This window comes from Populus nigra, chromosome 7, assembly GCF_951802175.1.
Source record: "Populus nigra chromosome 7, ddPopNigr1.1, whole genome shotgun sequence".
In the NCBI taxonomy this organism is placed as follows: Eukaryota; Viridiplantae; Streptophyta; class Magnoliopsida; order Malpighiales; family Salicaceae; genus Populus; species Populus nigra.
In genome coordinates, this window is record NC_084858.1 from 13523644 (window position 1) to 13537756 (window position 14113).

Genomic DNA, 14113 nt, shown 5'->3' on the forward strand with positions numbered 1-14113 from the left:
ACACCGACCTAAAGTAGCCACCTCAAGCAGCCTTAAACTGTCAGATTTAACAGTTCATGGTGTCTACTTTGAACCAATAGTTGAGATCCTTCCCAACTGAAGCAATGGCTACAATTTTCTCCTTGTGTAAATAAGATTACCCTCTTCCACCTTCTATAAATAGGGGTGGATTTCATGGCCTGACACAAATCGAGTCCAAAGTTGACAAAAAACCAGTCACCCTCTCCTATCTCTCTCTCTCTCTCTCTCTCTCTTCTTTCTCCTTCTCAATCGTGCCTTCAGCCACCACTACCGTCACCGCCGGCTTGACCACCATCCTCTCCACCACACTTCTCCCTCTCCACTGATTGCTTCTCCCTTTTCCTCCGTGACAGCAGTAGCCCATCAGCACCACCATTTTTGTTTTTTTTCCTTCTCCAACATCAGAAGCAACAACATCAGCACCAACCTCCACCGTCACCATCGGCTTGACCACCATCATCTTCATCAACCCAGCTCCTCACCAGCAGCAGAGCAGCCACCGTGACCTTCTCTCTCTCTCCTCTGTAATTTTTGTTTCTTCTCTCTCCTTCACCCCACAACCGACACCGGCCATAAAACTCTCCACCAACACCGCCACCAGCCTCTCATCAGCCACCTAGACCAGCAACTCCTCCCACTCATGTCAGGTGACCTCCCTTTTCTTCTTCCTCGTTCCCATGGCCATTGCATGCAAAAGATATTTTGCATGCAATGGAAGAATAATTAACTTTGAAGGTAAGTTGGACCCATAGTTTTGAAACCCGGCCCGGCCCGACAAGTCGACCCGGAACCTAGCCGATCCAGGGCTGGAATCGGGCCGAGTTGAAGAAAAAATAGTCATGACCGGGCAAAACCCGGTCAAAAACTCAGTTGCAACCCGTTGACTTTTGTTTTTTAATTAAAACAACGTCGTTTTGAATTTTTTTTTAAAATAGGGATTGACCCAGCCGACCCGGTAACCCGGCCAAAACCCGGTGACCCGGTCAATACTCGGAACCCGGGCCTTGGACTGAGCCGGGTTTAAAAACTATAGTTAGACCTATTCTAGCCCAGCCTAAATGGTTGGGTCGGTCCGCCCCTCTAAAAGGGTCAGTTTTGTTGGGCCGATTTCGGTCCAACCCAGTTGGGCTTGGCCTAGTTAGCTAGTATGGCCCAGCCCATATATTTAATAATATTTAATTAATATTATATTATATTATATTATATATATTTCTTAAAAAAAAACAAAAAATTCCAACAAAAAAAATTCAAAAATCCATTCAAAAACAATTTTTTAATTTTCTAACATGTTTTTCTACCAATTTTGCTTAATATTGGGTTGTATACTTATACTGTAAGATACAGATCCAGTATTAAAATACCTGGTTTCCTCCAAAATATTTCTAAAACAAATTTAAAAAAAAATCTTAAATATTTTAAATTAATTTCCTCTTTCAAAAAAATTAAAAAAAAATGTTTTGTTTTCATGCATACGACCAAATCCTAAAATGTTTCCAAGCATATCTTTATAAAAACAAAAATTGCATCTTTCTCATGTTTTAAAATGCAAAATGGATATCGTAACCAGTTTATGATTATCCATTACGGTTTGGTCAAAATATCAAAAACCCTTTTACAATCTTTTTTTTAGAATCCAAATGTTGACTTTAATACCTATAGGGTGTAAAATTACACAATAAAATACACCATCAGGTATTAAAGATATAAGACATAAAATAAATGTGATGCTAAAATTTTAACTTTAGAATGGTTAAAATTTAATTCGATAGGGTAGAGACTCTTTCATGAAAAGAGATCTGTCTTGAACCTTAGAAAAGACCAACAAATAGAAACTCGACCTAGAAAAACAATGCAGCTTACCTTAGGTAGGATGCACTGAGGGTGATGCGTTTTTCCCTTGTACAATTAATCTCTTGCTCAGACTCTCGCAGACCATAAGTTCCTAGTACCCATAATATTAGGTGGTGACTCTTGAACATTAATCATAATTTTATGATTAAATTCAAAAAAGTTTTCTAATACAATACCTCATCATTGGCATAATAAATGCCTCCGCCGTTACCGACGACGTCGCGGCACACCTCGTGACAGGTACCTCAATATTTTTCCAATTTAATTTTAGTTTAAAATTTCATTTTTATTATTTCTTAATCTTTGATTAAAAGAGTAGAGAGAGAGGTCACCAGATTCCAACAGTAAAGAGAGAAAGATGTTGTTGACACCAATTTAGACCATCAAAATAGTTAATATTTGTGTCAAATGGTTCTATTTGATTATGGAAGTTCATAATGTGTATTTTTTACCTTTAAAATTCATGGAAAAAAATAGATTTGAACTCGGTTTGATTTTTGATATCAATTGGTTTTTTTCATTTATTAGAGGTCCTCGACAAGTTTATGACTATTCTTAATATGTTTTGGGTAAAAAAAATAGGTTGAAAACAAGTTTTTAAATTAAAAAAATATTAAATCTTAATTTTCCAGTCATCACAATGAGTTGAAATTAAATTAAATTAAATTAAATTATTTTGAGTAAACTTATCAAAACATTTAATAATTTGTTAAGAATATCTTTGGATTTATATTAGCTTAATTATCGAAATAGGAATTTTATTAGCACAAAAAAAAGGATTTTGTTAAAATTAAATTACGTTGAAGGGATTTTCTTTATTTTTTTTTAACTTTAAGCTTGTTTTAATCTCTATTTCCTTGTTTTAAATTTTTATCACAAAGCTAATATCGGATATTAAAGGTAAGTATTAATATAAAACAGCTTAATTTTAGTTGTTTACCATGAGAATGCGAAATCTCAAAATTGTTGTTTCATTTTCAAAATTTCAATAATACATGATTTATTTTGAACAAAATCAACCGTAGTGAGTTGTGGAGAGTTAGAATGTGTTTGGAAACGCGGTGCAAATCGTGTTTCTAAAAAATTAAAAATTTTTTTTTTGCTAAAATTGAATATAGTTTGTACGTTTTGGATCGTTTTGATATGCTGATATCAAAAATAATTTTTAAAAAATAAAAAAATATCATTGGCATGTATTTCGGCACAAAAGGTTATTTGAAAAACAACCGCTACCACATTGCCGAACACATTAGCGACTGTTATCCTGAATTATTTCAGGATGGGTTTAACAAATTTATTTGAATGAATTATAATGATATATTTTAAAAAAAAAATTAAAATAATATCAATTTAGATATTGAAGGGTTAATAAAATTATCTAAATTTCACCAAGTAAATTATTTTTTTAAACCCCTTTAAGATAAAATCCTAGATCCAGCTATATTAACACTAGTTTAGAGTATTTATTGTTTTTGTATTTTAAAAGTGTTTTTTTTTAATTTAAATTTTTTTATTTTTTTTATTTTAATTAATATATTTTTATTTTTTTAATTATTTTAATGCTTTAATATTAAAAATAATTTTTTAAAAATAAAAAATATTATTTTAATATATAATTCGTGTAGCAGACAGTGAAATTTCATTTGTTGGACTGTGAAAAGAGAAGCTGTAAGAAAGAAAATTTTACCACTTACACTTACTAAAATTAGAAAGACATCTGTTCGTAACTTATAAGCGCGCCGTTACACGTGTACTTGGAAGATAAGTTAAGATTTAGATGACGAGGATCTGACTGGGTCCATGATCGGAGGATCTGTAATTTCAACCGTTTGATTGGGACCTTTAGGACAGTGCAATCCACTTCCACGTCACAGTTTTGAGTCACTTTGAAGTAGTTTTGGTGCGTGAAGTCTCTATAAAATAAAAAAAATAAAAAGAATTTCATGAAAGAATTTCCAGCATCAGACCTCAACTTCTCGGCCATCAATCTCTCACTTGTGGAGGTGACTGTCACCGTCAGCACCAACAAAAAGAAAAAGAAGTCTTCTACTCCACAAACACACCACGTGACTCCCTGCCTTGATGGCACGTGGAACAGAACGAGTGGGGATTTTTTTATAATTATTTTATAATTGATAAGGTATAAATATTCTCAAAATTAATTCAAACATAACCTGATATATACCCGCACCTTATTTTGTTTATATTGAATAATAAATAATAGTTGGATATTATATCTATATGATATCCGAACCCAATAAATAAGTAATAGTTGGATATTATATCTATATGATATCCGAACCCAATAAATAAGTATGAATATCTGAATTTTTTACCTTCAATAGATAATGAATAAATTATGAATATAGAAAAACTTGACTTGTAAATATCTATCATTATCTTTAAATTGAAGCAAATTTTCTTATTAAAAAAAACATATTTCTTCTTATAATTATTATCCGAAACCACAAAAAGAGATCTAGTAACGTAAAATACATGGATCGTTTTGAGCTGTATTTTAAATGATGTTTCTCTGATTTTTTTAAAAAGTTCTTAAAATTAATTTTTTTATATTTTTAAATTATTTTGATGTATTGATATTAAAAATAATTTTAAAAATATATATTATTTTAATGTATTTTTAAATAAAAAATATTTTAAAAATTAACTTGTATCCTAATCCAAGATACCTTAATTTTTGAAGATTTTCATCTCCATAGTTGAAAACTCGAGCCTCATTTTGTTTGCATTTGTATTTTCAAAAAGAAACAGAAAAAGAATGGATTCTCACAGCACTGGTTTCCAAGCTGGCAAAGCCAAGGGCCAAGCTCAGGTTTTAGTCCTCCACATGTTCATAATATACTATTTCTTGAAGCAGTTTTTACAGGCATGATACCAGATGGAAGGCATGCATGCCTTGTCCTTCATGCTGTCATGCATATGAATTATGATATGAAGTAGCTAGCATGGTCACATGAATAATTAAATATAGTGTGTTTCCCAGATTTTTCTAGGTGAATATACAGGTGTTCTAATCATATTTTCCTTTCAGGAAAAGACCAGCCAGTTCATGGACAAAGCTTCCCATGCTGCCCAGTCTGCCATGGAATCATGCCAAGAGGTTCAGGACTTCTTTTCCACTATGCTCATTGACAGTCATATATAATACAAGTTTCCTCTCAATCTTTCAAGGAACAATCTCAGAGATTATCTTTCAATCAATGTCTCAGAGATTATCCTTTCATAGATCCCACAACACTACTCTGTCATTTGTTAATATTTACACATTATTTTGAATTGCAGACTGGTCAGCAAATAAAGGCTAAAGCACAAGGAGCTGCTGAGACTGTTAAGAGCAAAGTTAGTGCAAACAAATGAGAGAGATTTGGATCCCCACTTTGTTTTTTAGGTTTTCTGTTTGCAACCTTGCTACCTTTCCAGTTGTTAATCTTGCTCTATGAGAGCTGGTAGCACTCGACTCAAAGGAAAGATATGTCTTTTCCCTAGATTTTGAGATGCATCAAGTAAACAAGAAGCCTGTTTCTTTTTTTTCTTCAGATGGCATTATTTCCACATGTCGAATGATGAAAATTAAATTAAATTAAATTGAATTGAATATATGTTGCCAGTCATGCAATGTGAGGCTTTGCAAAACTACACAGCAAATTTTTTAGCTGATAGCCGTGAAAGATGCTTACAATTTGGAACATATCCACCTTAATTAATCAAGTAGCTTTGATTTCTGACCGAGTTATGATTTTGTTAAAAAACAGACACTGAGATACAGCATTACACAGGCAATTTACATTTCACGGGGTAAAACTATCTGCAGGAGAAATTCTTGGGAAATGGAAACTAATTGATACTTCAGTTTCTTTATAAGGATCTGACTCTGGGAGCCTTTGATCACTACCATACTGTTGGATGAAATCAGCCTTGTAGTTTGAAGAAGACTTTAACCACAGGAACGGTTCAGATTTATGGGATAAGCTTGGTATTGCCCTAGTAGCTAGGCACCATCCTCTTGTGACATCATAAACTCTCGAAACAAAATATTACGACACCTAACTGGGACTTAAAATCCAATTCCTGTAATATCATCTCAGTCTATGCATGGCTAGCAGCTCAAAGTTTAACATGTTCACCCAAGGTTTGATTCCGTTCTTGCTCGTCCTGCCTTCTCAATGCCTAAGCTTTCTTCTTGGTCTTCTTTACGTCCATCACATTGCTTCTCCTCCATCACCAGGGTAAAGAGGACCGAGATTGCATTTATCAAACTCCAATCTCTGTCATTTTATCTAGAGCCGCCAAACTCCGGACACAATCCTGTGCATCAATCTATGAACATGAACAGTGATCTTAAATAGATCAGCAACACATCAGACAATTAATGTCCTGTGAGTAAATTCCTCATTATGTGTATTTCGAGTGCCAATTAGAAACTTAGAATAGGTTTATTTTGGTTACTTAGTCAATTTCCATAAATTATTTTTAATAATGGTAGCTCAACTGGTCAGATTTTAAGTTTGCTTTCTAATAGTTACAAGTTCGAGTCCCTTCAGAGCTACTGAAAACTCACATAGTTTTTAACTTTAAAACCCATGAGATTAGTCGAAATGCGCGCAAACTGACTCAGACACCCATGTTATTTTTTTTAAAAAAAAAGTTACTTCTTTTATGTCAATATTAATGTGGGCTACCCTGAAACAATCTAGAAGCAAAAAATGTTTAATCAAGCGCATCACATTGCATAAAATCTTTTTTAAAAAATGATCTGATCTCAATTGGAATTGGCATCAGATTATAATGTTCAAGGACAGTGTCATTGCTAGTAAAGATCAGCTACATCATTGTTGTACTTGTATTAAAGGAAAAAAAAAACAAAAGCACAGACTGAGCCTAAGCGGGGTTTTGTTGGCTATATTGTCGTATACCATACACATCAACAACGCCAGAAGGGAATGCTGGGTCAACTGCAGCTCTTACAGCAACCTTTGCCACTGAAGTGACGTTTACAGGGGGTATAAATAGAGGACCAATGAGTGGGAGTCGGGTCAGTGGTTTAGCATGTCGGAGGACCTGTAATCCATATACTAATTGTAAATATGAAGATAAAATTATCATCATCTTGAGCTTCAAAGAGTATGAAACCAAGTAATTGCATAATGGTGTGGATTTAAATACAATTAGAAGGTATATATGTAAAAGATATTAACCAGCATGATGAGTAGAGGGTGTTTTATATCAAACATGTAGCTAAACATGGACCATGGAATCCCAAAGAAACAATTACCATCCATGGAGAAGTTTCTAATTGGTGAATACTTCTGGAATGCTAGATCCAAGGACAGCACTATGGTGCATCAGTACTGCTACAATTTCATTTGTTCACTCTCCACAGACAAGCGCACTTCCTATTCATTTTTATCTTTCCTTTTTGCTTAAACAACTTCTCATGAAAATTAAAATAAAGAAGACTAACCATGTATTACCTGCATATCAGTCCTTTCTAGAAGAATGTAAAATATATAAGACAGAATCAGAAGAATGCGTCAAAGGGGAATTGATTTTGTGCATTACCATCTCCAGTGGAGCCCCGATGATACTTAAAGGTAAATGAACACTCCCAACCCTGCGAGTACCATGTATGAAACCTGGCCTAAGTATTGCACCTGTAATGAAAAAAAATAAAAGGAAAGTGGTTATAGGAATTAAACTGCTCTCTCTAACTTCACCGTACAAACTGCCAGAATAGGAAAAAAATAAAAGAATGTCCTCAAATGCTCATTTATATCAATTGCCGGTGTATGGAGCCAGCAAGAACTTACGATATATAGTAAAGATTCAGCTGTATAACTCATGGAAAGTTTGAATAAGGAAGAAGATCAGTGTAACAGATCAGGACAAGTTCTTGCGATACAATTTTGATGTTAATAGAAGGACTTAAAAGCTGGGCATGACTTTGTCAAGACCAATAAATTTCAATTGAAACTTCAATTTAACACTTGTAATTCAAGGACTATATAAATAAAACTAAAACTGTGTTGGACTAATACCCCACTACACAATGTGAGAATTATCCAAACGTCAAATTTCAATAGCAAGAGAATGGGAAACTTGACCTCCATGCTGGAATTTATCCAGTAGTTCGGTTTCTGTTGATCTCTGCATAAGTAGAAAGATTAGAAGCTAGTTATGATCTGAAAAAACTGATGCCATAAAGATACAAATCTTTGAGCATTACAAGTAATGTATAGAATTGAAAAGATTTCATGTGGATTGGTCCTGTAAGGAACTGGACAAGTATAGGAACTAAGAGTGCTGAAATATCATACATTTTGCTTGGCCTAAAAACAAGAAGCTTAATTATAGAGAAATAATATATGAACGAGTAGACAAATTGTACCTTTCCAGCAAAATATCCTTTTAGTAAATAATTCACCAGACCAAAGTCGGCAGCAGAGATATATACAAATCTTTTGACACCTGAAGACATCCATGAACAGTTAGGAGTCCAGCAATATTTATCAATTCTCAACATGTAAACCTGGAAAAGCATGCAAAAGGTGAATAACAACACATTTTGGCAGCCATCAAATTAACCTGAAACATGTTTTCCGAATGAACACAAGTTTCAGTAATCATGATTCATGACCACTATATCCTTACTGTGTCCCATTAGATTACTAAGGAAAAATATTAGCAGGAATCATGCAAGTTATTGAAGAAAACAAGCAGGCAGCTCACTATTTCAACCAAACATGAAATGGAGGTTCCCACCTTAGAACTACATCCATCATTATAAATACCGTAACAAAATGTTAAAGTATAGAACATGAAGGAAAAGGTAATAGAATCTTGGTATGAGAGGATATCTAAATGAGAATAAGGATATCATTAACTTTTACAATCGCAGTTTTACTAGAGCACCAAAACGACAGATTTTAGCAAACCCTAACTCAACATGCATAATGATCTCTCTCTGTTAAGAGAAAAAAACAGATAAAATACTTTCTAATATATTTTTATAACAGAACCGAATGGTATAAGCTTCACTAAAGACTTCTCCCAACTGTTTTCACCATGTCATAGCAGAATAACCATTACTTCTGTTTTGATTGTGGACTTTGGATTCCAGAGATGACATATACTCAGCTTTATCAAGGACCTCAGAGAATAATATTCAGAACAAACTTAAACAAAGCTTAAACAATTACAGTCACAAACCCTTTAATTTTTTTTCATGAATCTTTATGTAAAAGGAAAAGAAGAGTCTACTGGAGGGTTTCCCTGATCCAAAATTCACTTAAAATGGTGAAAATCCCAGCGCTCCAAGCAGAAGTTATAAAGAGGGAGGGGGATCAGATTTGTAAACGTATTCCTTCTCTTTTTAGTGTTGAACTTCTTTTGTCCCTGTACTTTCAATTCATCTTTATCCAACTGCTTTTATCTTCACCAATCTTAAAATTATGGACTTTTGCTACATAGAACTAATAGATGTACAATTCTTTAAATATGCAATAGCTTAACAAGTTATCTTGATAATATACAAGATGCATGCATGTCCAAATATTCGATTATCCCAGCTAAACAGCCTAATATTTTATACAATTATCAGGAAAATGATAAACATACTACAGAAAAATCCTATATCATGTATTAACAAAAACTAAACCGTGTGGTGTTTTTACTGTTGATAATGCATTGTTCACCCTCTCATAAATCACGTTGCATTGGAATTGTGTATTTTTGTCTAAACTTTTAATTAGTCCTTAAACCTTTTTTTTGCACAGTTGAGCTCTTTTTGAGCCCAAATTAACACTCAATTACTTTTTTTTTTTAAGAGAGGATTGGATTGAAAGATAGAAAATTAAAGCAAAAAAAGCGGCTACAATAGGTGACGGCTTTGAATTCCATACAAAGGCCTCCATCTTTTTCGGTTTATAGGTGATCGGTCCCTTTAGTTGTTAGAAATTCAATTTTGGAACCAAAGTTCATTACTCTCATTTTTCTTTTCTTTTTTTGAGAGAAGAACAAGAGAGGACAGCCAGATTTCAGTGTAGAGAGAGAAAGTAGTCATTGAAGACGATTCTAACCACAAAAATAGTTTAAATCAGTGTCAATGGATTCTATTTCATGAGAAAAGTTTCACCTAGGTGTTTTTTTCTTTCTCATTTCCCGAGGAGATAGATTTGACCGTGGGAATGTTTTTAGATTCGGGTTAACTTCGGTTTTTTGAGCTTTTTTTTGTTTTTTGAGGTCATAGATAGGCTTATCAAAATGTTTAAGGTGTTTTCTAAGTGTTTTGGGTCGAAAATGACTTGAAAATGAATTTTTAAGCCAAAAAAACCTAGGCCCTGTTTTTCCAGCAATTTCTGGTCGCTGAATTCTGCAAAAAGCAAAAGCACATCGTTTGTTGTCTTTTAAAAAAAAATAAACATTTGTTGTCCATCCCCTTAAGAAATTAAAAAAAAATGTTTATTTTTTTATGTTATTTTCCAGGTTTAACAAGTTAATCCGCCGGACTATTATTTGTTTTTTTTTTGTTTAATGTTTTTTCTACCCTTCAATTTAAAAAAAAAATACAATTTCATCATTTGTTATCTATGATCTATTTTTTTTATTTAACTCAAACCTAAAAGAATGCAATTTCACCATTTATTATCAATGATCTACCTTTGCTATCTTGGCTCTACGTGCCTATCATGGCTTTTTTACTTTTAAAGAAAATGTTTCCTAAAACAATTATCAAGCGTTTTATTATCATATAATTAAATGAAAAATAATCTCTGGAATAAAAAATTTATTGACTTTGATGACGTGTGTCGCGAGTTTACTTAGTTGACTCGTGTTCAATTAGGTTTTTTTACCTATTTTGTCCTTTATTATTAAGTTAATTCATGATTGATCTTTTCAATTTGTTTTTTTTCAAGATTATCCCCGTGAATTTCACAGGTCAACCCTCGTTAACCTAAGTAGATCAAATGTTTTTCAATCTCAATATTAGATAAAAAAATATTGTTCAATTTATGGTTAAAATCTATTTCTTTTTTAGGAGATATGTCACCAATGCCTAGTCTCTTTTTTTGCGCTTAAAATTTTTTTTACTTCGTCTTATGTCGTAGCGCGGGCCAATGGACTAGTCCTGTCCTACTAAATGTGGCATGCAAGCCCAATAACTATTGGTAGAATGTGGAGGCACTTATCAACCTAAGGCAATAACTCAAAGATTATTAAAGATGATAATTCCTGATAAAAAAAAAACAATGGCAATCTCTCTACTTCCTAGTTCATCCTCTAGCCAGAGCGGCTTCTCTTGTCCTTGCTTTTTTATTCTTGCATAAATCACCAACTAATCTTTCAATCCTTGTGACAGAAATTTTCTGAAAAATTAAATTAATGATAGGCATATATTGAATATTTAGGACATGATTAAATAGTTAAAAAAAGGAAATGTTTAGAGAAAAAGACCAAACCTTGTTCTGAGGCAGCTCTAATAGCATTTATATTTGCAGTTCCATTGATGTCATACATGTAAGAGTTTGAGCCAAAACCTCCAACACATGAGATCTACAAAAGTTGACTTAAAATCAAAACAACAACCAACATCTACCCAAGAATGTTATTTAAAAGTGGATTTTCATTGCAATACAAAGTTTTGAAACTCAACAAACTTAGAGAGGCATTTGTGTCTTAGCGCAAAAATTTGTGTTTGTGTATATATGCCACAACATTTTGATATACAAATTAGCAGTCTCAAAGCAATATACCCACAAAAATTTACACATCAAATGAAACAAATCATATCACTAAAGATGCAATCGTTGCGAGTTTTGCAGTAGAACAAGAACTAGAATAATGTTGAAGCATTTATCCAAGCATCAAAAGAATTCTCACAACTCAAACTTACAATTGATGAAGAACTAGAGCATTTACCTTGTCAAGTTGTAATCAGATTTAATGTTTTCTTATGAAACTAATTGAGAAGATAATACCTCATTTTAAAAACAGACAGGATAATTACAAGGTCTCCAGAAATTATAATGACAAGCACAAGTTAACAACTAAAAATCTCTTCTCTAAAAAACCCTATCATTAATGCACATGATAATCCAATACGTATCACTGCATGGAACATAAAACTTCACGAATGTACTTGTATGTTACAAACTTCACTTGCCACTAACCAAAGTGTGATCATTCTGTCATTTTTTACTAACAAATAGTCTATTCAATAACAACATGATCTGCTTTGTTAAAAGACTCAAAAGAACCAACACATGCCATAATGATTGACAAGACCATATCAGCGGTTGCAGATACACAATTATATGATTAATATCAGTACTTGAACTCAACTTTTCTTCTCCTTTTCATCTTCTGATCATACTATCTAATACTAAAGAGAACTGATTAAAAGATCTCATACCACAGAGGTCACTCCATTCAGTGCATTCCCTAGTGAATCAGGTGAAAGCAGATCTCCTGTAGGCAAAGAATGAAAAGGAGTGTTACTCTTCACATTCCGATAAGGAGGGAAGGAACAACGAAAATACAAGTCATGGGTAAGGAACAACGAAAATACAAGTCATGGGTAACCTTGATGCCAGACAATGTCGTTAGCCCAAGGATCATGTAGAGAAGATTTTCCCGACCTGATAAGTAAAAGTTGAATTAGCAATGGCAGTATTCTAAAACCTTCATTTCTTTCTTGATCCCTATTAAGGAAGTAATACCTGCTCAAGCTGGATACGTTCAAACCATGGGCTAGAGCTTCTATGCATATATGTGACCCAACAAATCCATTTCCACCTAAAACAAGTAGCTAAACCAATCGCTTTTTAGCGAGCAAGAAAATAATATCAACTACTTCTAAATAGAGAATAATCATCTGAGAGGTGTCTCTTTATAACAAAGCAAGAAACCTTTTCTCTTGGAGGTGTAAATTCCTCTCTCTCTGCTTCTTCAAGTTTTGATGATCCATCAACCTTCTCAGAGCCTGTAGACAAGAATCTTCCAATTCTAGCTGCAAACAGTGAACTGTCTCGGTAACAACTGAAATGATTTTCCATGAAGATATAATGGATTAAAAACCAGGAGCAGGTGTAATAAACGAAAGCTGTAATGCGATAATATAAATTCAGTCTATTGAGGGAAAAATTCAGGATGAAATGATTTAAAATCTCTGGTTTGGATAAAAAAATGCAAGAAAATATGTGAAAGAAGTGTGAATCAATCATAATAGATCATTTTAGTATGGCATTGGGTCCATTAAAATTCTTGTATAATTCGCTTCAGCCACATTATGGTACTTTTATCACCTTCAGATACATCCAACACTGATCATTAGATAAACTATCTCCTTAAACTTGACAAGCACATTAACAATTGCAACGAGCCCCAAAAGCATACCCCCTTTTCACCCAGCATCCTTCATATCTTTTACGAATATCCTCTCCAATGATCACTCATTAACATGCATAGCAGATTCACGAACAGTTATAATCACAACATTTTATCATCCCATCTCCTTTTTCACCATAATTCATCTTTGATCCATTTAATCATTAAAAAGCTAATTAATAATCAAGCCATGTATGTTGTTTAATGGTCATCAAATGTGGTCATATCCGTGTTGACAAACACAAATTCTTGTAAGTAATTAACACTTTCAATCCTTCATTTACTCATCAGAAAAAAATCCCTCCTACCTAGTTAACTTCTTGTAATTTTAGCAAGTCAATTATAGATATATCATTCAATTCAGAAAATTGATAAAAACCCAGATGAGAATAGAGCCATATAACTTCAAGAAATGAAAAAACAAAATCACTAACATGTTATTTAGAAATTGCTAGCACTTACTGGGGTTTAAGAAATGGTGGAGACTGTGAATGTAGCAAGCGTGAAATGATGGTCTTCTTCATGTTGTTTATGCTTTCACTTTCTTATTTTGCTTTTAAGAATTTGGAGTAAGAAAAGAAAACAGAGAATCAGATTGCTTGAGTTATTGGACAGAAGAAATCTAAGTATAAGATAGAATCTAGTTCTTTGAGAAGATGAAGATGAAGATGAAGGTGGGATTCGTTGCCACCTTCGATAGCTATACTACCAGAGTGGCGCGACACAGACATGGAACGTGTCTTCACTAATTACCAGTAATTTTCTTTGCTTCTTTTATTCCTTACTTCTCTCCAGCAGTGTGGTTGATAGTTGATACAAACAGTTTGTTATTTTTAAA

At 33.3% G+C, this 14113-nt stretch overlaps 2 protein-coding genes across 2 annotated transcripts; one reads left to right on the forward strand and one right to left on the reverse strand.

Moving 5' to 3' along the window:
- Window positions 1-4651: 4651 nt before the first annotated feature.
- Window positions 4652-5500, forward strand: LOC133700076 (stress-induced protein KIN2-like). Its single transcript, XM_062123639.1, has 3 exons — window positions 4652-4705; window positions 4925-4993; window positions 5176-5500. The coding sequence occupies exons 1-3, from the start codon at window positions 4652-4654 to the stop codon at window positions 5248-5250; spliced, it is 198 nt and encodes a 65-aa protein (XP_061979623.1). The 3' UTR covers window positions 5251-5500.
- A 1118-nt stretch (window positions 5501-6618) lies between these two features.
- Window positions 6619-14045, reverse strand: LOC133698461 (uncharacterized protein At1g32220, chloroplastic-like). The gene is made up of 10 exons (XM_062121381.1): window positions 13738-14045; window positions 12798-12927; window positions 12609-12697; window positions 12472-12527; window positions 12302-12357; window positions 11349-11442; window positions 8279-8358; window positions 7995-8037; window positions 7453-7544; window positions 6619-6951 (listed from the first exon to the last, which is right to left on the reverse strand). The coding sequence occupies exons 1-10, from the start codon at window positions 13797-13799 to the stop codon at window positions 6772-6774; spliced, it is 882 nt and encodes a 293-aa protein (XP_061977365.1). The 5' UTR covers window positions 13800-14045; the 3' UTR covers window positions 6619-6771.
- Window positions 14046-14113: the final 68 nt, after the last annotated feature.

Bases quoted from the DNA above. Each gene is read 5' to 3' on its own strand.
- LOC133700076 (XM_062123639.1), top strand. From the start codon at position 4,652: ATGGATTCTCACAGCACTGGTTTCCAAGCTGGCAAAGCCAAGGGCCAA. The intron at 4,706-4,924 runs GTTTTAGTCCTC...TTTTCCTTTCAG, and splicing joins AAGCCAAGGGCCAAGCTCAG to GAAAAGACCAGCCAGTTCAT. The intron at 4,994-5,175 runs GTTCAGGACTTC...TTTGAATTGCAG, and splicing joins CCATGGAATCATGCCAAGAG to ACTGGTCAGCAAATAAAGGC.
- LOC133698461 (XM_062121381.1), bottom strand. From the start codon at position 13,799: ATGAAGAAGACCATCATTTCACGCTTGCTACATTCACAGTCTCCACCA. The intron at 12,928-13,737 runs GTAAGTGCTAGC...AAATCATTTCAG, and splicing joins CCACCATTTCTTAAACCCCA to TTGTTACCGAGACAGTTCAC. The intron at 7,545-7,994 runs GTCAAGTTTCCC...TTTTCATTACAG, and splicing joins GGATAAATTCCAGCATGGAG to GTGCAATACTTAGGCCAGGT.